Source organism: Alternaria hordeiaustralica, assembly GCF_023758085.1.
Source record: "Alternaria hordeiaustralica strain BMP 2776 chromosome Unknown scaffold_45, whole genome shotgun sequence".
Taxonomy (NCBI): domain Eukaryota; kingdom Fungi; phylum Ascomycota; class Dothideomycetes; order Pleosporales; family Pleosporaceae; genus Alternaria; species Alternaria hordeiaustralica.
Window position 1 is genome coordinate 39932 of NW_026056817.1, and position 26340 is coordinate 66271.

The 26340-nt window shown below is 52.1% G+C and overlaps 7 protein-coding genes across 7 annotated transcripts; 3 read left to right on the top strand and 4 right to left on the bottom strand.

Annotated features, from left to right (window-relative positions):
• Nucleotides 1-33: 33 nt before the first annotated feature.
• On the bottom strand, nucleotides 34-1481 carry J4E84_010712 (uncharacterized protein; the record flags this gene model as incomplete). Its single annotated transcript, XM_049393267.1, has 4 exons — nucleotides 34-388; nucleotides 456-675; nucleotides 762-1109; nucleotides 1289-1481. 4 exons carry the CDS (start codon nucleotides 1479-1481, stop codon nucleotides 34-36), a joined length of 1116 nt encoding a protein of 371 aa, XP_049238991.1.
• Nucleotides 1482-4589: 3108 nt separating this feature from the next.
• J4E84_010713 (uncharacterized protein) lies at nucleotides 4590-6299 on the bottom strand (the record flags this gene model as incomplete). Its single annotated transcript, XM_049393268.1, has 5 exons — nucleotides 4590-5391; nucleotides 5443-5831; nucleotides 5881-6035; nucleotides 6086-6178; nucleotides 6224-6299. The coding sequence occupies 5 exons, from the start codon at nucleotides 6297-6299 to the stop codon at nucleotides 4590-4592; spliced, it is 1515 nt and encodes a 504-aa protein (XP_049238992.1).
• A 4576-nt stretch (nucleotides 6300-10875) lies between these two features.
• J4E84_010714 (uncharacterized protein) lies at nucleotides 10876-11085 on the bottom strand (the record flags this gene model as incomplete). Its single annotated transcript, XM_049393269.1, has 1 exon — nucleotides 10876-11085. The coding sequence occupies one exon, from the start codon at nucleotides 11083-11085 to the stop codon at nucleotides 10876-10878; it is 210 nt and encodes a 69-aa protein (XP_049238993.1).
• A 697-nt stretch (nucleotides 11086-11782) lies between these two features.
• J4E84_010715 (uncharacterized protein) lies at nucleotides 11783-12733 on the top strand (the record flags this gene model as incomplete). The annotated part of the gene is made up of 1 exon (XM_049393270.1): nucleotides 11783-12733. The coding sequence occupies one exon, from the start codon at nucleotides 11783-11785 to the stop codon at nucleotides 12731-12733; it is 951 nt and encodes a 316-aa protein (XP_049238994.1).
• Nucleotides 12734-12942: 209 nt separating this feature from the next.
• Nucleotides 12943-14505, bottom strand: J4E84_010716 (uncharacterized protein; the record flags this gene model as incomplete). Its single annotated transcript, XM_049393271.1, has 5 exons — nucleotides 12943-13135; nucleotides 13198-14157; nucleotides 14232-14237; nucleotides 14290-14394; nucleotides 14447-14505. The coding sequence occupies 5 exons, from the start codon at nucleotides 14503-14505 to the stop codon at nucleotides 12943-12945; spliced, it is 1323 nt and encodes a 440-aa protein (XP_049238995.1).
• Nucleotides 14506-14755: 250 nt separating this feature from the next.
• On the top strand, nucleotides 14756-17756 carry J4E84_010717 (uncharacterized protein; the record flags this gene model as incomplete). Its single annotated transcript, XM_049393272.1, has 4 exons — nucleotides 14756-15539; nucleotides 15588-15938; nucleotides 15988-16074; nucleotides 16123-17756. The coding sequence occupies 4 exons, from the start codon at nucleotides 14756-14758 to the stop codon at nucleotides 17754-17756; spliced, it is 2856 nt and encodes a 951-aa protein (XP_049238996.1).
• Nucleotides 17757-18639: 883 nt separating this feature from the next.
• On the top strand, nucleotides 18640-20403 carry J4E84_010718 (uncharacterized protein; the record flags this gene model as incomplete). Its single annotated transcript, XM_049393273.1, has 3 exons — nucleotides 18640-18952; nucleotides 19000-19170; nucleotides 19220-20403. 3 exons carry the CDS (start codon nucleotides 18640-18642, stop codon nucleotides 20401-20403), a joined length of 1668 nt encoding a protein of 555 aa, XP_049238997.1.
• Nucleotides 20404-26340: the final 5937 nt, after the last annotated feature.

Here is a 26340-nt window from a genome sequence, read left to right on the forward strand (position 1 = left end):
CTACGGAGCTATAGTCTGGGTTGTTGTGCTGGCTCAATAGCCTCTCTCGCGGTTCACCTCGTTGATCAGTTTGCCGTTACTTCGGTCCCGCTTTATGTTCTCGATCAACAACTGGAACGCGCGGTCGGCATACGCATCTGACGCTCCACTGCAGTGCGGTGTGATCAGGACATTCGGTGCATCCCACAGCGGATCATCCTTAGGCAGAGGTTCGGGATCAGTAACGTCAAGGGCAGCACCACTGATATGTTCCTTCTCCAGAGCAGTGATGAGAGCCTTCTGATCGATGATTTGCCCCCGCGCGATGTTGGCGATGTAAGTGCCCTTTGGATTGGACTTGTGCAGGAGCTCGAATTCCTCGGTGGAGAGGAGATGCGTTGTCGCTTTTCTATTTCACGTGTTAGTGAAAACTGATCGAATCGTCTTTCTTTACATGACGTGGGCTGATTACTCACGTTAGCGGCACAGCAACCACCAATAGGTCGATTTCCTGCTTCAAGAACTCGTGCACATCTTCTTTGCTAGTTCCGCTGTACCACGCGCTGGGAATACTGCCATCAGGATCACCAGTTCCAGGGACGATGTACCCGTTGTCATGCTTGGACTCTGGGGTTTTGCGTGGTGAGGCTGTGTAGGCTATTATGTCCATGCCCATTGCCTTTGCTACGTGAGCGACTGCTGTGGGTTAGTATAGCTTCCATATGCAGCAAGTATGCTAGCAAAAGTTGTCTCTCCGTCTGTTCGAAGTTGATCAAACATACCTTGCCGACCAATGCTACCGTACCCCAATATACCCACTCTCTTCCCCACCCGATCACTGACACTAAGTCCCACTTTCTGGTCCCAAACCTTGTTCTTCTGGTTGTCATAAAGCTTAGTGTAGCTATGACTATGCACCAAATTCATCATGATGACCCATTCGGCAATCTGCGGGCCATGAACGCCATTAGCAGAGCACAGCGGGATCTTAGAGTCAGTGTAGATAGGGTGGCTGGAAACGTGGTTTGTGCCTGCAGAGAAGAATTGGATGAGCTTGGTGTTTGGAATGGACGATGCGGATTCCGGGAGCCAGGATAGCGTCGCAATATAGGTTGCGCGCTTGATGTCGTCTGGGATGATATTAGCCACGTTGTGTAACGCGTATAATCGCGGGAAGCATGGAAGCTCTGCAGCTGCAGATGGGTTGTGCTTGTTGGACGACTGGTAACGCGCGAACCCGTCATCTCGGTTTCGATCTTTTCTTCATAACAACCAATACTCTGCAAGTGTGTGTCTAGTGCCAACTAACCTTCAGGTGCGTCCATCTCCGACTTGCCATCATCCCATTTGACTTGGAAGTACTTCACTTCCACATCGTCAAAAGCTTCTCTGAGGACTTTCAAGCCACGCTCGCATAGCTCTTGAGGCCAGTGCAATGCACATAGCACAAGCTCCTTCTCTTTCGATGCATTTCGAGACGGTAAATCTGGACCACCTCCCATCGCGACCATGCTAGCTTTAGAGACAAGTAGTGGGTGTGGACTGAGGGTCTAAAGAAGAGCTGTAAAGTCCGATATGCGAATTGATCGTGCTGGTGATGGCGAAAGTCGAAAGTCGTACCTCGTTGCTTGGTAATGACGATGGAAGTGGGGATGGGGTCGGTACGTATACCTAGGTACGCTACATGGTGGGGTATCGCCTTCCTTACCCTTCGCCCTGACCCTTGAAGTCATGACGTTGTTTAGATCCTTAAAGTCTAGAACACGCACACGTTTTTGTGCCATATGTCGCGATTTCACTACTTAAGTTTGCCCATAACGCGGTCTGCATGAGTATGAGTAAGAGTTAGGTAGGCTCAACAATCTGTGCCAGGTGTTACGGGAGACATGGCTTATGTGGACAATGTGTTTGTGACATCAGCGCCCGTGTTGAAGACTCATCTTGTGCGACGTTAAATTTAAGCTGATCCTAAGATCTTTTAGCCACATTCTGCTATGCAATACTAGGTAATCTCGGTCTGGGATTCAGGATGTAGTGGAGTCGCCAGCCAGCAGTGGAAGCTGTCACACCACCACGCTAATTGCACCGACTGACATCCGCTCTTCTTAGGAATCTATGCACTATCGGATATTCATCACTGGCCTGCGCAAGGGCTTCCTGGATTTAAGAGCGAACAGCGCAGTCGAGATGTGCAACACCGCAGGTCGATTTTGTTGAGTTAGTGCACGTCAGCTGTCAAGGCATACACAACATATTCCAGTGCTCGTAGTAGCATGGTCATGTCGAGACATGTATTGTTCCAAGCCTACGATGATTAGAAAGCATACTTGATGTGGGTGCTGTCGGCCTTAATTATGTGTAGCAGGCTCAAGGGCGACTGGAAAGAGCCTTCAGAACGTGAACTCGGAGCTGCACGACTATCACGCCGAACTGTACGAAGGGCGAGCCTGATGCTGTAGGCGACGCGGATAATAACAAATCTTTCCGCCGCGGACCGGTCCACTTCTCTTATTCAGGCGCACATGGAAGACGGAGCATGGTCGCAGAGTCTGTCAGGAGCCCTGCGTACATCTATCGCACGCAAGCTGAAACTGAGTCGACTTTCATGCCTCGTGTGGGGCCTCAACGTCCGACTTCGAAGCCGCTCCCACAACCCATGCCTTCGTCGATAACTCTTCTATCGGACCGTCCACGACGCACCACGTAAGGCTATAAGTGCCGAAATTATCATGTCTGACAAGTCAATACATCCCGCAGATACCGACTTCGCTATCGCGTCCAGCATTTTCCCCCCAGGGCACATCAGCCCTCAATCTCGGTTGCTCTTACGGCCTGCTGAGCCGAGCCGTTGGATAAATCCTGCCTCGAGACGCGCGGGCCACGCAACACCCATGTCACGTCAGGCCAACCGCTCTGCGGCCCAGATACCTGTTCCTGCAGCTCGAGCCGAGCACGCGTTCATGCCTGCTCCTAAAGAGGCGTTTGGCTATACCGATAAAAACAAGGGGCCGCTGTCAAGATGCGCCCGTGTACCCACACGTGGAAGGGGGACCTTCTCTTTCCACAACGTTCCTCCGTCATGTCAGTCGCGTGTCTTCCCGGGGAACGATGTTCTGGAAACTGGGGCCTTTTGTTGAGGAGGATGTGCAAAGGGAAGGAGTAGTGCAGATCCATTCCCACCATGCAATGTGAATGTGACCTGATTCCCTTGCTCCTGCAGCCGCGGAAGTGGAAACAATTCTTTTCGAAAGGTGGAGTCGAAAGACTGCATCGCATTGATGGGTTCTGGTCGCTGCTGCTGGGCGGAGAGAGGTGCGGAGTACGGAGGTGTCAGGAATCCCTCTGAAAATGGTATAGCGACCCAATGGCATGGTGAAGAATGGGGCGTAAGCACGGCATAACGCTCATTCGCTGTTATCGAGCAAAATTCGCAAAATCCCGCGTGCGCATGTCACTACACGAACGACTAGTCAAAGTCTGTCTTCAACACGACGTCGCTGATGGAACCGAGCAAGGGTTCCATCATCAGGGAGGAAAGGATGTGCCTCCCACTACCACGTTTTCTGGGCTGTTTCTTTTTGCTCGGCGACGTCTTCCTTGACCCTGCCAAGATCGACATATCATATGCTTCGAATTTACCCATATTACCGGTACAAGCCAGGTCCCGGCCCGTTCAAAAGCGATCGCACAACGGCATTGGACGTTCAGCCGATCCATGCGGCAGCGGACAGGTGGAGGTACGCGAGTAGAAGTAAGGTTTTCGATGCGTTCGGCTCTTAATTTACGTATTTTATTGTAGGATAGCTATACTGGCTATATATGTGAGCTATGGTAGAGCTACTACCAAGAGAAGCGGGTCTTAAGTTCGCGTGGAAGGCAAGCGTGGGAGCCGACGAGCTTGTGGCTTCGTGCGATGCTGAATCCGGTACATGCGAATGATCGACTCCGTACAAGGGCGAGAAGATCGCCTGCAATGATGATACAAGGAATGATGAGTTGCACCGAGTTCCATTCCGTGCAACGAACAGATGTGTAAGAATACAGTAAGAAACGACCCGGAGAAAGGAACTACCACGGCCTTGGCCAGGCGACAAGACTGTTGCTGTTGCAGTGACAGACTGTCATCTGCATACACACCCATGCATTCTGTCATACAAGGCGACGTGTACTGAGGCGGGTTTAATGATGCCCGACCCCTCATTCGCCTTTGGCGATGAATCAGCGATAGAGTCTGTGAGGAGGTCTTTGAACTCTATATCTGCAGTACACCTGGTCAGAGATGCCAAGCTAGTGGTCTGACATGTAGTTCAGAGACAGAAAGGGAATGGCGTCACTCATTGACATGAGAATGGCTGCGTTGAGGCTGATCCGTATCATGGTCTCGCGCAAAGACCGCGTATTCTCTGTCGCGACCCATGGCCATATGCTGGTGCATGGCCAAGTGTGCTAGTCTCGCGACTGCAACTCGCTGAACCGGGGGTTTCGATTCGGCTCGCGTGTGGTGACGGGTAAATCAGACGGTTGATTTCATACCCACGATATGATCATCCAAGGTTCAGCACTGATATGATGTGATGGAGTGTAGCGAAGGAAACTTGTTGTATTCATGCTCAGATCTTAGATTCGTAGTCTGGAGGATGCAGTCCAAGTCCTCCTCTTGCCATGGATGATCTAGGATCCCAGTCGACATGGGTAGCCGCCCGTGATTGGGGTCTTGGAGTCGAAAAGCTCAATGTCGGGCTCTTGTAGTCGCGCTGAGTTTCTTTGTGGAAATGATCCGGGGTATCCGATCGCTCATTTCCCATAGCGTAGCTAGCAAGTCCAGGAGTACCATAGTATGCATCTGCTGTCGATTTCGGCTCGAAGTTCTTCATTTCGAAATGGCGTACATCTTCCTGGGGATTCCTGGCGTCCAAGGATACGAATTCGCGGTTCTTACTGAACTTGCTTCTGATCAAATCTCGCCAGCCGACCACCATGCTCCATCGGCTAAGCAGGAAGAACACTTGAAGACCGGCAATGGACAGCATCATCAAGATTGCTGTCACTGTAGATTGGTCGACAGCGAGGGATTGGCCGAGTGCGTAACATGGCTCTGGGCCTTCATCGGCGTGTGTTACCAGACAAAAGACATACGGAAGGAATTTATCGAGATCCTCAGTGGCGTGTGATGTTACGGAGTTCAGCCAGATGAAAACGATAGAGAAGAAGATGACGTCCACGAGGATGAAGACCACGATCGTTATGCCGCGCCACTGCAGGTATAGCACTTTGCGAACACGCCGGTAGACAGCTCGTGCAGATCGGTTCCGTATGCTGGTCGTGTAAGAGGGGAGGCCAGCGCTGCTTTGTGTTTCGGTCTTGTCGTCGCTGAACATGTTTTGAAGGTACACCTTAATACAGTATACGAAGCTGATAACGATATTAGTAATGTCGTCTCATTGTCTCTCTCGAGTGACTTACGTTGCGACCTGAATAACCATAGCTGCACCTGCAATGGCCAATAAGGGACCCCAAAAGTCCTTCATTGAGTGCTCGGCATTGACGTGGCAGACGTCGCCGAACCTGAACGAGACTCCAGTAATCGTGATGGTGATGGTGAAGAAAGTGGCCGCAACTGACCAGCCCAGACCTTGCGCCCAGTAGAAGAACTTCTGTCCTGGCGTGACGTCCCAGCAGATCTGAAGATGCATCGAGAGAGCGCGAATGAAGATCCAAACTGCCATCGACATACCTCCAGAGATGAGGAAAGCACCGGAGAAAGCACACGTCAGACTTGAGTACATATCGTTTGGGGTGATCTCATCGTAGCATTGCTCTGGTTGAGCACCAAAGGGTATTACAAAGCCCAGCTAAAGTCGATCAGCAGATGCAGGTTGGGTAGGCTGAATTCAGACTTACTGCCATGAGAATTGCGGCTATGATGAGACAATAGCTGAGATAATGTCGACGAGTCTTTTCGGCCGGCAAGACCAAGTAAGTGATGAGCAGGATGACCAGACAGATGAGACCAGCCACATTGAGCGCTTCAGCTGCGCGATAGGCGGTGTTGAAACCTAGAAATATTAACAGCGTGAACCTCAATGTGGGCTTTCCAGGCACCTACTTTCTGGGTACAGGAAGTCTGTCAGAGGACAGGGCAAGCAGCAGATAATATCACTGCCTGGTGTAACTGGCGCACAAAACCTTCCAGCAAGAACTATGAACGTCAGCAACTGTATGAAAGCTAAACTAGAGCACTTACAGCCGTCGAATCCAAATTTCGACACATCATAGAAAGGCGGCGGGCATTGTCCCCGCAGCAGTGTGGTGTTGGCCATGTCGAATTTTCTTACTCTTCTCACCAAACGAACCGAAGCGTTCAGTTGATATGCAGCATGAGAGTCCTTCCAGCGGTGATCCCCACTCTTGTCCGAAGTGCGATGTAACAGGGTTATAGGCAGTACGTGGACCCTACCGGCAAGACTGTCTCTGAGCTTCAGTCAAGCGCGGACGTGGGCTGGTATAGGATGGCTTCTTGGAAGACAATGCCGTGTAGATGAAACTGGTGACAGTATAGGCAGTGTCAGGCGGAACGGATGTCGCAGATGAGAAAACGAAACGATTGTGGAGTGAGTTGGTTGCCGTTAGCTCGAACGCGGAGAGTCTAAAGAGTGAATAAGGTTTTGGTCGGATTAAGGGCGCGTAGGGCCGAGCAGATGCAAAAAGAACGACGGGACGTTTTGGCAGAAGTAAGAAAAGCCGTCACGGCATGAGAGCGAAGCCGCAGTGATGCAGGAAGACGGCCTGGTCTTGAATGTGGCTCCTGGTTGGGCGGCCTGGGGGTAGGTCAAGTGGGTGCGGCGATCCAAAGGGGAACGGACCATCTTCACCCCTGCAGGTACACTTCTCCCCTGGTTTAGCGCGGCCTCACCCCCAGAAGCTTAGTGGCCAAGACATGCGAGGACGGCTAGGATTCGTAGCAGAGGGCGGGTCTGCAGACATGGATTACGGTTGGGTTCAGGAACAGGGCTCGCATGCGCAAGGACACTGGCTCGAAGGAGCCGAAGGCAGCACGGTCAGCTCGCATGTCTTTTCCCAGCTCGTGCATCGTGATTCGCGACAATGGACAAAGGGCTTCCCACACCGAAGCGCGACAGCATCCAAGACGGCATCCACGGGCGTTTAGCAAAGTTCTTTGCGGCGTAGTAGCTCGCAGAGGTTGAGATTAAAAATCACCCCTTCCAACAGGATCCTTTTGTGGAGAGGCCCAAATCATCGGTTCTGGTGGTGTTGCGATGGAGTCGAGACTCGACAGGCTACCTGCAGGATTGGCTTTCCAGCCACCACGGATCTGCGAGATTGCTGCTGACTGAACGCCCAGCACTGATGCTATCGCGAGCCTTCTCGTACAGAACTGTCTGGCGCGTCCAATTGACTATCGGCAACGACCCTCCGAGAACCGTTGAGGAAATCAATAGCTCGCTACAAGTGGTCCCGGGTCATCGTTCACAATCCCTAGCGGTTCATCACTGACGTCCGGTGGCGGGAAGCCCAACTGTCCCTCGATCCACTTGGTCATCGTTAAGAGTGGCCATCGATCGAGGTCTCCTGCTGTGGGACTGTGAACTGTTCAGCTTGCTTGTGCCTGCTCTGCCGGTTGGAGTAAGCAAAAAACACGCGGGAAGCACGAACTGTCCCATAAATCTCCGGTCTGACACCTGCGTTGGGAGCCTCGATCGTAAGCTGCACCAACCAGGCTCCGGTGAGCACTGGGTGGCGTAGTCAGCTCTGCAACGTCCGGCGGTTTCGAGCACTCTTTCCCGCGTTAGCGCCGCTTGGTGGGGTTCCCCAACAAACGCGTGCCGACGCGTAAAAACTTCTCGTTGTTTTGATCGGGTCACGATAATGACTCGATTAGGACAGGCTTCGTCATTGTGATGCTGCGCCGCTGACTTGCTTGTGGACACGAGTTTGTGTTGTCCGAACGTTGGATGAGGTCTGTCCACGGGTGGCAGGTCGGCACGTGTCCTGACCCTGTCTACCTAGGTAGGTATGACGCACGAACCGACCATCCCAACTCGTTCCCAAACCATCTATGGATGTCTCAAGTATAGCATTCTCTCGCAGTGACCTGCTCTTGACGCACCCTCATCGCGCGATGATTTCTGGCTTTTTCAACTGGCTTGTGTGAAGGGCGCTATGCCTCAGAAACAGTGTGGTCCGTCTGAGGTAGCGAGACGGAGAACGCGCATTAGCCCTGCACTGTGCCTGCAGAAGCCCCTTCGCCTTCTTAGGCATCGTTCGGACTGGAGACGCACAAAACTCTGATTGGCGGACATTTCAGCAGACTTCTTCTTGGTACATGTTGGCCCGTACTCACGAACCACCGCTTGAAAGGCAAGATGAACCCGAGCCGCTGTCGTGCCGTTTGATTCGTGGGGTAGGGAGGAGCTGGAGCAAGTTCAAACGGTTCGGTCGTCTTGGTTGCGCCACTCTATATGTGCCTAGGCTCACGAAACCCGCGTAGAAGTATCTATCCCAACATACTAATCATTAGCCTTCTGCCCTGCAAGGAGACCGTCGTCGCCCGAAGTCACCAACTGCCTGGTTCAGACTACTCTGTCTCGTATAACCCAAGGACCTGGCTTGCCACGTCTGATCTACCGCGAGCTACTCATCCCATGGTTCTGCAGAACGCTAAGAGACGCTACAATCACTTCACACCATCCGCAGCCTGCACGAGCAAGTACTTGCGACCCAAATAGAACCCGAAGAACGCCTCGTTTGTGGGTCAGTATGCGTAGAGGCGGTAAACCGTCGCGATTGGGGGGCTGGTCCGAACTAGAACGTCACAATCCTTCGAAGTATCTGGAAGTAGTCGGCCCGTAGTCAGATCAGTACGTGTGTCTCGGCCCTGGACATAATGTGACTACATGTCTACACTTCGGTAGGTTACATCGCACAACGCCCTTGAAGTGCGTACTCTGATACTCGTATCACGGCCTGCCAGGCCTGCGGCTGACGTCTCAGAATCACTCGGCAAGCGGAGTAATCGTTCTCCGCATGAACCAAGGAACATACCCTGAGAGCGGCAGCCTTACCAGCCGTGTTTCCAAGCACTTGCTGCCAGCATGCACAGGATGAAATATGATTGGCATCCGTTAGGCGTTGTCAATGTCCGTATACAACTGTGATAACCTTCCCACCTTATACAAGAGAAAAGCTAAACACCCTAGAGCCTACGTTGACGTAGGGCCACCTACTTTGCATATTTTTATCCTAATGTAGGCTCCAGGGTGTTCAGTTTTTCGCTTGTATGAGGTGTTCCGGGAAGGGCATCTTGACAGGCGACTACTATGACCCAGGAACAAGACGGCATTGAGCCGTCGATACCTCATCTCGATAATACGATCAGCTCGCCATAAGTACGCCATACCTCCAAGCGACGCACGAACCCATGTTTACTATGCATTACCTCCAGCCCTATAAGCTCGTGTCGATGAACCCGTCAAGCCTTATCGCCATATGCGATCTATTATACCTAGGTAGACAGCAATCCATCGACATACTAGCTATATCTATGAGTGAAATGTAGGTCATCCCGCTTCTCCCTCCACATTACGACCCTTTCCAAGGGTCTCGAACTTGGACCCCAAGAAGCCGTCTTCCAATGCAACCGTTCGATAGGGTAGCGGGTATGGCGTTTATCAACGGGCGTGGCTGTCGTTTTGGGATCGATGTCCGGACGGGGTTGTTGAAATCTCGAGCCACGAACCGCATTGCCTTCGCTTATGCCTGTGATGTAGATATAATGAACGTGTGCTATTGCTTGAGAGCTACATGATGGCTTTGGGAGCGTAATCATTTGATATTTAGCTATCAGCACTCGGAATGGGTCCAACAGTGGCGAGGAGTAGAGGTTTACTCGTAGAGGGCGTACGTAACGTACTCCTGGCGTCAGATCCTTCGTTCAATTCACCTACGCTACCGAGGGCTTGGGTGAGCGCACACACGGGACGTTCACCAGGATTGCAAGCCAATCCGTTGACACGTAATAATGTGAAGAAAGATCGGTGTGCAGAAGTGACCGCCCGTGTTGCCGCAAAAGCAAGTCGTGGCCCACCGGAAGGGTCTCGACGTTCCGGGACGGCACGCCTCGTTGATACTATTGGTAACGTTGACGCTGGAGTATGTCATTGGTTCATTCGGAGGTTTTCTCAGAAGAAAAGCAATTTGGTACTGTGATGTGGCTGGCGTATGATCGTCCGTCATTCATCGAGTACAACGACCTTTAGTAATGCCAACCACATGGTTATCGTCACTGTCACTCTGCACTGGAAAACTTGGCAAACTTGTACAAGAAATGTCACATCTACATGTATCAACAAATACGAAAATTTAGGAACCTTGTGTACATTCAGCTCCCTCTGACCACTACAAACCCCAAAGAAGCAAACGACGCTTTAGAGCTTTTTGATCTGCTTTACATCGACTACAGTGCGAAAACCACTACCTCGTTTATCAGGTACATACATAGATACAAAGAGAACAGTTCTCCGACTCAAACATAGCCTAACATTTCCCCAGTTCCCCAGATTCTTGTCACAACTACTCTGACATGCGTGGGTAGCCTGCCGCGTGTGAGTAGGCATACGTTATAGTCGCTTCCAGGCAATGCCAGCGTACCAACCGATGGCCGTAGAGAAAAGCCGTAGATGTCTGCCAAAACGCGCCACGGAGAAATTCCAAAAGAGTGGTGATACAAGATGATGCCAGAGGAGTCGTTACTCGCAAACAGGTCGGATGCGAATACACTGCATTTTAAAGTGTCGCAGAGAACCAAGAGTCGAGGAGAACGCAGTAAAATGAGTCGTGAAGACGTCGATGGTCGTTAGATGGAGTGGGCAGGGTTCTTCAGTAGCCTTTTCCAGTGCCACCCATGATACGGTCCTTGGTAGACTTCTGCTTGGACTCCTTGGGTTTGTATACGGCATTGGATTCATTCGCAGCGATCTCAGCTTCGAGCTTCTGCTGGGCCTCGTGGAGTTTGCGTTGGCGACTAGCTTCCCACTGCTCGATGTCCGCCTGGGTCAGGGTAATGGTGGTGGGTGTGCGTCGGAGCATAGCGATGATTTTGGGTTGTGGATTGAGAGTGTGGAAAGATATGCGGGTACGCTTGAAGTAGCACGCAACAGGTCTGTATAGAAGGCTATGTCTCAAGGAGAGGCTGACGGAAGTGATGATGTGTGTTTGTTGTTGATGTTATCCCGGTTTTAAATGATGCGCCGTTGAGGTAGACTGCAGTTGAGGTGGGATGCAACAGTATGTTCAAAGAATGACTACAGTTTGTGTAAAGGAGCCCAAAAGAGTGGCAACCGAAGAGTCGGGTTGAAGGTGGTGTAGATGAGTTGCGATGAAAGGGTCGTGGATGTCGTTGAATTGGAGTTACAGTCACGCGCACGCGACACGAAGAACGTGTTTTCAAAACAAAGCTTAGCTCTTTTGAGACGAGATGACTGGAGTACAATGAATGTGTCGCGGAACTGTCACTGCGCCCTTTGTCGGCGGAGTGAGAGCGGAGCACGTGGTGCGGAGGCCCAGCGGGCAAGATCCCTGTCTGCCAAGACATCGCGATCTTGAACTTTTGGAGTTTGGAGTGACGGTGCCGAATGCAGCCATCCACACAGCATGGCCCAGCGACACATGTGCCCTTCAATGGGCGCTTTGAGGCGCTCATTAGTAGCAGATGTATCGACTCTGCCCAAATGCTCAGCGAGGGCACTCCACAGCACCGCGAAGAGACTGGAAGAGCAACCCAGCGATGCAACATCTCCAGCCCACCGTACGCCTTGAAGACGCTCAATGGCCCTGTCAAGTCAATGCTGATACATGTTCAGCGCCAAATACCCGCAAAGCCCGGCAAGCGACGGCTCTCAAGCAAATCACGTCGCTCCAGAATCGCCGCATCCAGCCCGGCGCACTCGCACGAGGCTCTTTCCCCAGCGGCCAAACGGCACGACGCAGTCCGGGCTCGCCTTCTCCTCAAGCCAACAAGGACGGCTTCATCCCCGAAAACAATGCCCCCGCCGATGCGCAGCCAGACGCGACCCCCCGCTTCGCCCGCAACACAGCACGCCCAACGACGACCCGCGGCTCCACCCCTCCCCAAGGCCAGATGGTCCGCGCCCCCTCCACCCTGCGTATAACCCGCGAAAAGGTCGACGGCCCTGCTCGCGGGCCTGGTGGTCCACGAGGACCCAACCTGCGTGGGCCCAATCTACGTGGCCGAGAAGGCGGTAGACCAGGACCAGGTGGAAAAGGCCGCGCCGGTGCGGCAGGTAACAAGGGCAGCGGAGGAGGCCCTAAGAAGCGCGAGAGGAAAGCCGGCGGCGACGAAAGGATGGGCACCAAACTCGCCGACATCAGGCTTGGCGATACTGTCTCGGATAGCATGAAGCAGCAGCTCCTGCGCCTGCAAAGGAAGGAGTGGGATCGCGTGACTTATGAGCCCAAGTACGCCAAGGGCAGTTTTGCGGCCAATGAGCTGATATACGCTGGACGGGAGCTGTTCAAGGGCGAGGCGCCACCAGTCAAGATTTGGGGACCTTTGGAGAGGAGGATTGGCGTTGTGGGCATGTTTGGAGCCGAGGCAACGCTGAAGGTTCGCAGGGTGCTTGATGGAGATGCGGAGCCGTTTGGGCAGGAGATACTTGAGGAGGAAGGACCAGTCGAGGTCAGCGGTGCAGAGAAGAAGCAGGCTGTTGTACAATAAAGGGCCATGGATATCTGTATTGTAGCTGTACATTTACGGACACCAAAGACACGTGATAGCATACTGTGCGATTGTCATTTTCGTGGCATGGCATCGATTTACATGTTGTGCTGCATATTTACGTTGCTCTGACTGGCACGATGTGTCACGCAGGATCATACCGCCGGCTTCACCCTATCAGGTAGCTCAATGTGACTGAGCCCCGATACCTACTTGGATGCCCATACGACCTTGTACTTGAACTGGGTGGGGAAGCTCCTATCCGTGATGAGCAGCTCCTCTCCCTCTTCCACCAGGTCGATCATCTTCTTCTCTAGATTGGGTCGGGTCTGTTCTTCGAGACCTGCGAGCTGCATGTAGAGTGATTTCTCGCCTGTACGAATGGAGGGCTTCTTGAGTTGACTGGGTAGGTCAGTATACTGTGGACAGAGTTTGGGATATGACATCAGTATTGGGGTACATACGCTTCTGGTCGCTCTGCCAGTCCCTCAATGAACTCCTGCAGCGTGATACCGGGAAGAACTTGGAGAGGACGAGCAATGTTACCAGCGCCACAGACGGGACAGTCATCTTTCTTCTGGTGCTCAAATGTATATGTGTAGACGGAGTCATCGCCAGTATACATCATGTAGTTGTCTGTACCGGGGAAACCCATGAAAGGAGCCGTGTTTGTCGCCACCTTAAACGCTTCGTTGCAGCAACTGGCTGCTACAATGGCGTTCGTACTCGCGATGGCCGGAATAATGTTCTTAACGACACCTTGCGTCATGCTGTAGGTAACGCCTTCGATGTTGAACTCCTTGGCACGAGCGGAAGCCTTGTTGAACAGCCAGGTGATGTGCTCCGGGTCGTCGGTGTCGAGAGTTATATCTTTGCGCTCCTCGTCCCAGGCGATGATATGAGCCCATTCGATACAATGTTGTGGTTGACGTGGAATAGTAGCAAGTGTGCAAAGAGGGACTGCCGCGCGAGGAGCGTGCATGTCCAGTTGGCACTCGATGCATGAGGTCATGGTTGGGAAGATGACACGTGCTTGGCCCTTGAAACCCTCTGTTCCTCCGTCGATTAACGGCTTCATCGAATCCGGGTCATTCTCATCCACCATCCCCACCAAAGTTGCGTTGATCCATCGTCTCGCTTCTATGGAATCCAGACCGCATACGATGAGACCGAATTGCATGTAGTAGCTTTCGTCCTTGTCCTGGATTTTGCCACAGTAGGGAGTGATCTTGACGCCCTTAACACGCTTCTCGACGAAAGCAGCAGCTGTTTCGGCCTTGTATTTTCCCACATCCGAGGCGCGGAATAGGAATTGTCGGTTCAGGTTGCTGACGTCAATGGTGTCCATATCGATAACGTGAATGTCTTTGAATCCGGATAGGGCAAGATTCTTGAGGATTTCACAACCTAGACCACCAGCTCCGCTAAAAGAATAGTTAGTAAAGACGCGACATGAGGGGCGGTCGTGCATTATCGTCGAGTATTGGTATAAACGTACATGACGCTGCAAATGGTTAGCTATGAGACCCTGCGCTTCGGAAACGTGATATTCCTACAGAACCTTGAGATTACTCAAATACTCGATAACTTGTTCGCCGGCCATGAAGGCTTCATCATCTGTGAATGGGCCCTTGCGAGTAAGGAAGTTGTCCAGGTACTTCCTATTACATGCTATCAGTCAAGAGCTCTGACCTTTCTCATTATCCAGCTTACCATCTCGCTCGCGGGCTGCTTGTCGATGCCGCACTCATGTTATCGATGCTGACAGCCATCCTGTAGAAATGTGTGGAGAATGATTGTTGGCAGAGTCAAGCGCAGCAAACGGTGGTTGTAGGCATCAGAGCGTAGACGGTCTGCCAAGACGCTAGTCTGTGGGCCCTCGCATGGGGAAGGAAACACCGATTGGGTAAGGTCCACTGAGCGTCTGCCTTTCGCATTGATCACGAATAAAGCAGGGACAACGACTCGAATTTCCGTTGGGTTGGTGTGGGTATACACGCCTGAATACCTTTTCTAAACGCCATGGCCGACTTTCTCACGGCCGTATCCACCAGGAAAGTCAAAAAAGAAGAACCTCTCCTTCAGGAAGTCAAGAGCTTGAGCATACAAGATGATGTTGTTTCCATCAACTCCACAGAATCAGCACTTGAGGCACTCAAGAACCAACCCAGCCGCAACACCGTGAATGCCGTTCTGAGCTATCTTACCAGTGAAGGGTTCAGCCTCCTACTACCAGAACCACTAAACGCAAGCATCGCGCATCAACTCATCAACGATACCATTCCGAACTACTGGAGAACTATCAAGGGCGCCGACGAAGTTCCAAAGCTCGAGAAAATACTTCGAAACCCAACATGTCTTGGACATCTTAACACGAGGCTTCGATCGCTAGTTGCAGATAGTCACCAAAAGAAGGCACCTGGCGAAGCGAGAAACACAGCTGAGCACATTGCGGATGCACTCCAAGTCTTAAGTCTGGTGTTAAGCCGCGATGAAATATCCCATCTCGTGTTGCAAGACGTTCTAGCGTTTGGGAAGAACCCAACACAGAGAAAACTCATATGGAGAGAGTACATCACACAAGTTGCTTCCGGTCGATTACTATCAATGGCAGCGGAAGCCGAAGATGTGCTCAAGAAGAGTGATGAGCCCCCCCAAGACGCAAATTGGGTCGCGGATGGCAAGCAGTATGCAGCGTGGCTGGGACGCAACATCGCCATCTCGCTCGCGCGCAACTCAAACAACGAGGAGTATCTTGCCGCCATTGTTGAGTTATGTTCGAAATCGCTTGGATTGGGTTACACCGGTACGTCAAAACTCCGTCAAGGTCTGTTGCTACATACTGACAATACAGATCACATCATGAGCGCCCTTATTCCGACATTGATTGATAGCGGGACCATTGAGCGCCTGACCCATCTCTTGTCCCAGATGAAAACGTTCGAGCAACGGAAGTATCTCAACGCTGTAGTCGCATTCGTGGTCAAGAAGTATTTCTCTACGGAAGCTATTAGTAAAGACGACGCCCCCGTTCCAACCTCTGTCACCATATCATCTGCCGCCGCTCTGTTTTCCATGCTCATCAAGGATAATGACGTCCTGAAAGAGCAGCTTGTGACATCACTTACGCGGTCAACGGTTCCTGCGCTGGATGACTCCCTATCAGCCAGGCGAAGTGTTCTAGCTGCTTTGGCCAAAGACGAGGGTCCGTGATCATCATACGCCCATTTATAGTCAAGACTGACGACGTTTAGACAAGCTATATACTCTTCTGGAGGGTCTCATAAAGATGTTTGGCGATTCAGTATACATCAGGCACACACCTGTGCTGCAACAAGAAGGTATTTCGTATTTGCACTCTATCGCTATACCTCCCTAATTTACTCCAGCTCTTGCTCAGACCTTGGCCATATGCAGCGGCTATGTAAAGCGTTCTCAGCCCATGTTCCTCACCATGATGGCAAAGTCTACACATCACGTCAATGGCATGTCAAATCGCATAGGAGCGGCATCTACAAGGGCTCGCTTTCTGGGTATCGCAGTTGGTGTTGCCATCTCAAAGATGGTGGACAAACCGGAACTTCAGCTCAAGTTCGAGTTGGAGGGTAGCGAGGCAGAAGAAGCAGGTTGGTATCAACGCCTTACTGAGGTCGACGATAAGATTGGAGAAGTCTCGAATCTTGCGACTAAACAGGACACCGTGGCGAAAACGAAGAGAGTCCAGTCGAAGCCCAAGCCGCCTCCCAAGGTATCCAATGCTTCTGGAATTACCGAGATACAAGGCCCAAGGGTTGTGGAAGTCTTGTCTGACTCCGAGGATGAGGATGCAGATCTGATGGTGTACGAAAAGCCAGACTCGGATCCAGAAGACGATACAGACGATGCAACGGCTATAAATCGCAACAAACCCACCGCGCCCGTCTACATCCGAGACCTGATAGCAGGGCTGCGTGATCAAGAAAACTACGATCGCCACGAACTCGCTTTAGCCACAGCAGCATCATTGATTCGACGAAAAGCGAACTTTGGAACTGAAGTCATCGATCATCTCGAAGAACTAGCCACCTTGCTTACGGGATTGCAAGACAACTCGGAGCTCGAAGGTTTCGCGCAGCAACGGCAACAAGCCTTGATTGCTGTGCTTCTCGCGAAACCAGCGCAGATGGCACAATGGTTCGCTCGATCTTTCTTCTCAGGTGACTACAGTCTACAACAACGCATCGCCATGCTCACGACTCTCGGCCTCGGGGCGCGTGAGTTGGCGGGCATGAAGGACACATCGACCGACGATTTGGTGCCTGCAAAGCCCGACTTTCCTAGCAAACAGCTTCCGCCACACCTTCACAAGATGTACGCTGAGGAGAACAAGGCGCCTACAGTAGCCAAGATTTCAAGCAGCATGGTGCGTGAGATGCTATCGCCTATGGCTAGTCAAGCAGCCGATCAGCTCAGCGGCCCGAACATACTCAAAGTCCGAACATTCTCTTCGCGCATGGAAGTCGAAAAGAAGCGACACAAGCCAATACCTAACGCGCTTGCGCAGATTGTGGCAGATAACTTCTTCTTCCCACTCACGGGCCGTTGGTGGCTGCAGATTCGCGCGAACAACGACTCGATATACGCATCTACTCACCTTCTCCCACCCTTTCTGCAGACTCTGTCGTTGTTGCTTAACGCGTCCGGCCCGAACACGCTCGCGTTGCCGCAGATGACGCGCGAGTATTGGGATCTGCTACTGTCGGTGCGCGGGCTGGCGAGTAAGGATAAGAATATCCTGAACGCGGTTTTGTTCGGCTTTCTGATGCTGTTGGAGACGAACGAGAACAAGGAGCGTGTGGCTACGGAGCAAGGCAAGGAGCTGATGGAGACGCAGGCCTGGGTGAGGATGGTCTTCGAGGGTCTAGGGGCGGGGAGCGAGGAGGACGAGAGGGTGCGCGTGTTGGCTGCTGGCGTGGTGGTTCGTTGTCAGGAGGTGATTGAGAAATACCAGAGGAGGCTGGCGGGCGAACTGATGAATTATTAGCGCGTATATGTAAATTCCACAGTTGTGAACTGAGACTCCGAGCGACTGACGCGGTGAAACCTCAAAATTTTAAGATTTAAAACTTCAGCCAGACTGCTACCTGGGCTCAAGATGATGACCGAACGTTATATATACGTAGGGTAGAAAGATACATCTTCTTGGGAACTGTTGACCTGGTCTGACACAATACCATGGATGCAGCAAATCGATGCGAAGATCTTCTTCCTCAAGACACTGCATAGAGCAATGTCATCAATGAAAAAGCAACACAGATGTGTGACCAGCAAAAATTGCCCCGCCGAGATTCCCGAAGGAAGCTCGTGAGAACCCAGTACCGCGTTGTGCGATGCAGACCAGGCGCTCAGATTAACCCAATCTTTGAGCTAGGTAATCGCAAGAAGGTCTAAGGTTGTTAGCAGGTGTACTTCGTAAACGTAGGGGGGTGGTTGGGGAATACGAACAAGTATTCGGAGCTTGGAGGGGATGGGGACAGCGCGGTATAAGTAGCCAGACGATCTTGGCACGCTAGAGGTCACGTGAATGGGCACGGACGCTTTAAAGAGCTTTATGGACGCTATATGCTCGCTTAACGGCTAGACTCCGGGCGCTGGGTGGGCTGCCGTCCGAGCTGTGAAGTTCTCTCACCTTGATCTTCTTCACTGCTTGTCATTGCATGCCATGACAGGCATGTTCCAGAGAAAGGTAAGTTCAGCGCTCTCAATTTACTCACACCCTTTCCTATGATGATCCAAAACAACCTTAGAACCGTTGCGAATGACGCCCTCGGGCGGTTGACTTCACCATACCCTTTACTGAACCACTCTCTATTGCAACTTGCTACAAAGCACTGTCAGCGACTTGTAGCTAATAAGACAAAGGAACCATGAGTCGCGCGGTCCTCAGCTTTCTCCGCCCATACCTTCACCAGGCTAGTCGCTCCGTTAAATCGGAGCATGCTCGAGCGTACCTCGCTATTCAGCGGCGCTTTGCTCAGAGCCTAGCTGCCGATGCGTACACAGGCCCGCATGACGTCGAGAAGCAGAAGCGCCTGGAGCAATTGGGCAAGGTAAAGCCGTTGGGCGACTACCACCCCAGGTTGGTTCACTCTGCGGATGCTCAGAACTTGTCGATACGCGACTTCAACGCCAAGTACAATGGCATCCAGGAGACAAGGGAGGACCTCGTGTCTGTGTTTGGTAGGGTGCACCACCCATGAGCACCAGTCTGGTTCTGACAATGTCAGGAAGGGTGCGCTCAGTGCGGCTGCTCGGCTCCAAGTTGATGTTCCTCGATATCGAACGCGACACCCAGCGATTGCAGGTCATGGTGGAGCTCAAGAAGCTCACGCCGCGAAATGACTTGGATGAGAACTTCAAGAGTTTCAAGAAAGTCGCCAGAATTGGCGATTGGGTTTGTAAGTAGATAAATCATTTAGCTTCAGATCAGACTCTGATTCCGTATAGCTATCAAAGGCAACCCTACGAAGACATCTACTGGACAACTCTCTGTCCTTGCTCTTGATGTACCCCAAATACTCGCGCCATGCCTTCACCACCTCCCAGAGAGGATTGACGATGCCGAGACACTTGCCCGACGACCGCACATCCACGCGCTCACGAGCGACGAGCCTGGCGATGTCCTTCGATTGCGAGCGCTGATCTACGACTATGTGCGCACATACTTTATACAAAGTGGGTTTCTGGAAGTGGAGACTCCCATGTTCGACGTCAACGCTGGAGGTGCCATTGCGCGACCCTTCGAGACTGTCGCAAATGAAGTGTCCAACGCCCCTGTACGGCTTAGGATAGCACCTGAGCTCAACCTCAAGCGGTTGATTGTTGGAGGGCAAGACAAGATCTTCGAGATCGGACGCGCCTTCAGAAATGAGGGTGTCGACAACACGCATAACCCAGAGTTCTCGACTTGCGAGTTCTACGAAGTTGGTGCGACCCTACCCACTGTCGTCGCCAGGACGGAGCAACTGGTACACGGACTCCATACTGCGATCGAGTCGCTAAGGCCGACGTACTTCCCTACCCTAGCGGCGCCGGAAGATATCGACTTCGCACAGCCCTTCGCACAGCTTCCCTTCATACCCACCATCGAGCAAGCCTGCAGTCGCAAGCTGCCTGATCTGTTATCCCCGAACGCTTCCAAGGAGCTGCTTCAGCTGTTTGACGACCTTGAACTCACCGTTCCGCCCAACCCCACACTTCCACGTCTTCTCGACACCCTTGCTGAGATATACATCGAGCCGCTCTGCAAGAATCCCACGTTCATCACTCAGCACCCCGAAGCGCTTTCTCCACTCTCGAAGTCGTATCTTGACGAGGCTACTGGACAACGCGTTGCATCTCGCGTGGAAATGTTTATCCATGGCCGCGAATACGTCAACGCATACGAAGAGGAAAACTCTCCGTTTGAACAGCGTCGCAAGTTCATGCAGCAGCGTGATTTCCACCCCGAGGGTGAAGGCGCGATTGACGAAAGTTATCTCGAGGCGCTGGAGTGGGGTATGCCTCCCACCGGTGGCTGGGGTTGTGGGTTGGATAGATTGGTCATGCTGTTCGCTAGTAAGAAGAGGATCGCGGACGTGCTGCCTTTCGGTACATTGCGAAACGTTGTTAGCATTTCCAAGACGAAGTGAAGTGCTTCGCTCTTCAATAGAGGAACTATTCGTGCAGCTCTCTCCCACCACTGAAATGACAGGAATCGTGACGCTTGCCGCCTGCCGCTTACATTCTGCTATGCTCTTCTTGGTAGACTGTGTGCAAGTTGATGTGTGTCTACACTTGTATATTATAATGTATTTGATATAACGTTGCTCTTTTGCAGGTGTCTGATGCGAGACCAATTGTTCAGCTTCGCAATTTGGAAGCCAGATACGCTTAGACCCGAACATTGGACGCAACCCACGCGTACCCACAATCGCACATCGTCTCACGCCATTGAACAATCCGATGTATGCAGGAAATTCCCAAGGGTTGTGTCGTGGTGCTCCATCGTTACAGTGGTTGAGGGACGCCCTCAACTATAGCCAGCCGCCGTCAGCATGGCTTGAGGCGTTGTTTCAGGCGCCCAGCAGCCCGCGGCTGCAGTCAACAGGCACTCGCTCCTTCAGACGCTCGCCCTTTACGCTTGCCTCACAAACTTCGCGTAGTCTGCTACTTACAAAGTCATGTTCTGCTTCTGTTGAACATTCTCATCGAGATCTTCCCCGAAGGTTCCCGTTTTCTGGGGTAATGCGCGTTGCGCATAGCGCGTACTGTACAACAACGCCCCGTGTTGATTAACATGTTTTGGGATGGGGCGAAATCTTGCAGATCTTCCTATACTTGAAGACGTCAGCCCTACTCCCTACTGCGCAGCCCATCTCAGGACGTCAGCTTAGCAGGAAATACCATGTCGTCGCCGATTCCTAATCCCCAATGGCAGGGCTGGGAGACGCATCGGCGCGAGCAGTCGCCGCCGCAACAGCCAGTGTACCCATACAACCGATACTCGCAGGCCTCTTCGCCCAACCACTCATACTATGGACATTATGCACCTGCCCCAGGATCATATATTCAACCACACTACAGCGAAGATGCGCCAGTGCCTTTTATCGCAGAGCTGCCAGCGCCCTTGCCTCCAGCTCCACCAACTACGACGTCTGAGGAGCAATTGAAGCAAGATGAGCTGCTCGCGCATAGGATGCAGCATTTGGAGGTGGAAGGGGTTCGAAAGAGATCGCTTAGTGCAGTAAGCCAACAGGAACGCCCTGCCAGTATGATGCCGCCCAGCTCCCAGCGTCTGTCACCACTCCTACATCAGCAGCGATCTGCGCAGGCTTTGCGGTTACATTCAAAAAGCGTTTCATCCTTTGTCGACCAGAGACCAGTAAACATGGCGCCAATGACCACCCAGCTTGCGCCTCTACCTCTAGCGCATCAACCCTCTGCACAATCGCTTCGACCTCATTCGAGAAGTGTCGGAGCGGCCGCCGAACCATGGAGTCCTGGATCGTTCGAACAAGCGCGAGATCCAAATCTGTTCAGCACCTTACCGGAAGTGGTTGTAGAGCAGCATCCGGACAAAGGTCTCGATTCACCGCTTGAAAATTTACCAATTCCAGTCTTGCTGGATCAACAGCCCGTGGAACGGCTACAACAGCCTATCAGACGCCCATCAGTCGCACTAGAATCAATGTCGTTGCCAGGGTATCTCGAGCAGTACCGCCAAGCACCGTATCCGCCTCAGTGGAACCTTCCACCTGTTGTTTCTACACTGCATGCTTACCAGGAAAGCAAAAGGTCATCCGGGTCCAGCTGGCTGGACACGCCAGAGTCGTGTGCATGGCGAACAATACGCCCCTCTGAACATGCACGTAATCCCGTTCCACCGGCATATGCGTTCAAATTCAAAAGTACGACTGGCAGCTTCCGCAGCCCAAAATTCTCGTGGATAATGACGTGTCCCGAAGAGCCCACTGAATCGGGGAAGAAGGTTCCGAAAGCACAGCAGACCACATGGTCTTACGAACTGAAGCTGGACCCCAGGACCAATTTACGAAAGTCGGAAGTCTTACTCCAAGGTGGCCCAAACGCAAGATCCATTCTGACAACTTACGTGCACGCGCTCAATTACGACTCACTGCGTTTCATCGGTCCAGACGGACGTGCATATATGTGGGTTACAAGCACCAAGGTTTCCTCCATCCACGGTTCACGCTACGACACGCTGAGACATGCGCTCTTCGCTGCGATAGGGAACAATCCTGATCCGCTGTATGGTGGTATCGTGGCAGATCACTGCTTCTGGGACGGACATGTCGACGCAAGCGGAGGTTACGTTCCTGATGAATCTGTCTACATACGTCAGACGACTGTGGACCCGGCACTTGTCGTAGCGACGTTGCAGGTGATGAAAGACTGGGAAAAGCACACACTGAGACAAGAGAAGAGGAAGAACTACAAAGCCTTTTCTGCGGCTGAAGAAGAAGCCCGGAGATGTGAACTTGGAGCCTCTAGCTATTGGCAAACGTGAGACGTCTTACAACACCGGGCGCGCAAAGCCAGTCCTAGCTCATCAACACTTGGCATCAAATTGGTGGAGATTCCCTAAGAAGTTACCGCGACGCGTCAGTGTAGGAAAACTTTCCCAGCCATATGCTTGGCTCCAGCCTCGTATTGCACTTCATCTGCGCTGGCGTGTAAATACCTTGCATCGCGTTGTTGAGCGGTGTGCGACTGTGGCTGTCTCGGACTGGAAGCTGTCTCAGGATGTGAAAGGGAACACTGGCACTACCGTATCTATTCTGCTACCTGACAAGATGTCAAAAACCCTCCTGAGGGCGATTTGAAGGAGCGGCTCGATGCGCTCGTTCGAGTTATTGTCTTTGCCGAGAGCTTCTATGTAGAGGTTTTCACTGCGGATACGAAGGCCTCCGGCGGAAAGGTGACCGTCGAGGCTGCGTCGAGGCTGCGTCGAGGCTGCGTCGAGGCTGCGTCGAGGCTGCGTCGAGGCTGCAAATCAACTTGTAGGCCCTGCTGTCGCAACCATCGTCAGCGCTAGTTTTCGTCCATGGAGATCGATATCGCATCAAACTATCTTTATTTCGCTTGTATCTGCACTTCGGTTCATAGCGCGCAACGAGATAGCTGAAGAGTATCGCAAAACAATGTTGCGGTACTAATAAGAACAACACTAATATTGTACACTGTGCACTTATGACGACTACACAATGCACATGTTCAATGGAGGTATACGCGATGCTCCTCTGTCTTTCTCTAATCCTTTATCTCTCTATGAGACTCGAGAGCTTGCTCAGCCCCTCGACGCCATCAGCATCCTTGTGCCCACAGTACCATCCTGCACCTGGTCCCGGTGATCAATGAAAGCAGGGTCTCGAATTTAGTTTCGCACCGACGTCCTATTATACAAGGCAAACTCAATACGATGAGTTCTTCTGCCACGCCTCGACATGTAGGCACCTCCGGTAGACGGCTGACTCCTCCTCGGTTTGAAGAATTTGAACTGCCTTCGACCTTTGAGTCACTTACACCTTTACGCAGATATACCTCTGCATCTGTTATAGAGGAGACGGAAAACGGAAATGACTACCTGGATGTCCTCGCAGAAGTCACTGACGCCGACGAACTCTTTGCCGAGCAGTGGGAATCTGGAGCAACCGAGCAATGTAACACGCCTCCACTAAAGCGCTTCGATTCCTTCGATTTCGTTTCGGGAGGAGTCAATGAGCCATCATCGATAGCAAAGACCCGGACAATGTCGACTATTACTACGTTAGAGCCAGTCAAAGAGGACAAGCAGCCGGCCTGCGCTTCTTTCTGCAGGGCTCCTGCGTATGTGGAGCTGCTCTTCGATGCGGAGACTCCATATGCCAGCGACGAAGATCTAGCCGACCGCAGTATGTTCACTACTGGCTCTTTGCCCGAGATAGCGACGTTTCCGCTGATACATCGTCAGGAACGTTTGCTGGCTCCAGATCTTCTCGATACCAGTGATCTAAAACTTCAACCGTCCCTGGCAGTGCATGAATCACACGATCATGTATCAGTAGCCTCCGACTTCAACACTTCTCCGATCTTTCGCGAAGATCGATATACCATGCCTGAGATTCCATGTAACCGTCCAGGCCGGTCTTTGACGCACCCATCCCTGTCGGCTACGGAGGGAGATGTAGCTACTCAGGAGCGCTGGCAACTCGAGCACGACCCCGTCCTCCGATATGCCACTAATGATTTATTCCTTCCGGGACGAGATTCTCTTCGTAACATCACCACCTGCTCTTTGACTGTCGAATACGACCGCGATGTCGAAGACCTCTATCGCGCAACTGCTTGCTTCCTTGGCGATTGCCATGATGGCGAGTGTACCTGTTTGGACAACAAGAGAGGTACTCGCTGTGTGCCAGGAGAAGATTTCGTTCTCGCTGACAAGTACGACGACTTCAGTCTATCGTTGAGGTATCCCACGGCAAAAGACATTTTTGAGATCATAGACGAGCTTGTTGATGTGGACATGTTCGATATGGAAGATGGCTTTGGGAACAGCATGAAAGAACCACCGGTCCTTCTAGGCACTTCCTTTACGACTTCACCAGATATGGACGCCTTTGTCGCATGCGGCCCGCTGCTGTACTCACCTACTTTGGACGATGTCTCAGATGTGTGTGACAGCGACAATGTCTCAGAGACATCGGAAACAAACGACAAACCAGGTTTGTCACCACCTCGGTACTCTGAAATAACTTATGTCGATGCTGAAACGCACAAATGCGTCGCGTATACCGCTTTGAACCAATTATTATCGATGCAAGAAGACCGACCGCGTCCGGTGAATCACCGAGACATCCCCGATGATGAGGATTACGACTCAGCTGAGCTGAAGGAACACAGCTGCCTCAATCTAGAATATCAAGGCCGCAAGTCCCGGCTATCGCTACGAGATGACCACTGTCTGAGCAGGTTCTGGTCTGATTTCACATCAGGTATTGGCCAACCACCAACACCGCCACAGCCCAATCTTCAAAGCCAGTCAGCTGTGCGCCAAAAGTGTCTACCGTTTGGGCTGTATTCCGGCAATCTGTCTCACCACCAACGTCGCTTTCCACGGCTGATACTTGCTACTCAGCTCGTGCCTGCATCTGAACCTTTGTCCACGGTCGACGAGGAACAGCTGTCTTGGCCTAGCCCGTCTTCCTTAGGAGACTCTATCGGCCTTGCTGATCGCCAGGATTTTGCGAAACCCCTTGAGGAGCGCCAACAAGGGTTCTCAGATGACGAAGACGAAAAAGGAGGGACCTACGTTGAACATGGCTTAGAGGCGCCAATGATGCCGAGCTCACCTCCACACCTCACATGCGAGGATATGTTCACTGATGTTGTTTGGGACAGCACACCAGATCTCACACTCACTCAGCCCCATTGCGAACCGCATGCAGCAGCTACAATAACCTCGCGTATACCCTCAGCCCCACTTCTCGAAGCGTTCGAGACTGAAGTTCATACTTGTCTCACGTTCATCTTCAGCTGCATGAACGATGGACGCTATGATGAACTACCAGCTTTGTGTAATGACCTTCACTGGACCTTGTGCGCTCTTGCGCATGATTACCCGGCTATGGCGGTGTTGGATAGCCTTGGAGCAGCTGTAGAGATCCTAGCTGAGCGGATAATAGCCTCGACGCCTGCTTCGTAACTTGACACCCTAGAGCGTACGTTGACCTTAGATTACTTACTTTGCATATTTTAATCTTAATGTAAGCAGCAGACCTGCTAGGAGTTTCCTTGAACGAGATGGATGTGGACGACTAACAGAATGACGCTGATGTAGGCGCTAGGAGTAGACAATTTGAGCGCTGCCTACCTTTGGTGAATCTTATCAAGTTAACTGTCACTGCCTCTTTCGTGATTAATAAAGGCCGCAAAGTTGGAGAAGTAGTCTGTGCCTCGTGTGCTCGGCATGCTGCAACGGTAGTGACTGTTTCTCCGAAGATAGCGAGTGTGTTGTAGCCTCAGGCTCCAGGGCTGTTGCTTCTGCCTCTCGCGGGGACACCGGGCCCATCGTCATCGCTACCAGC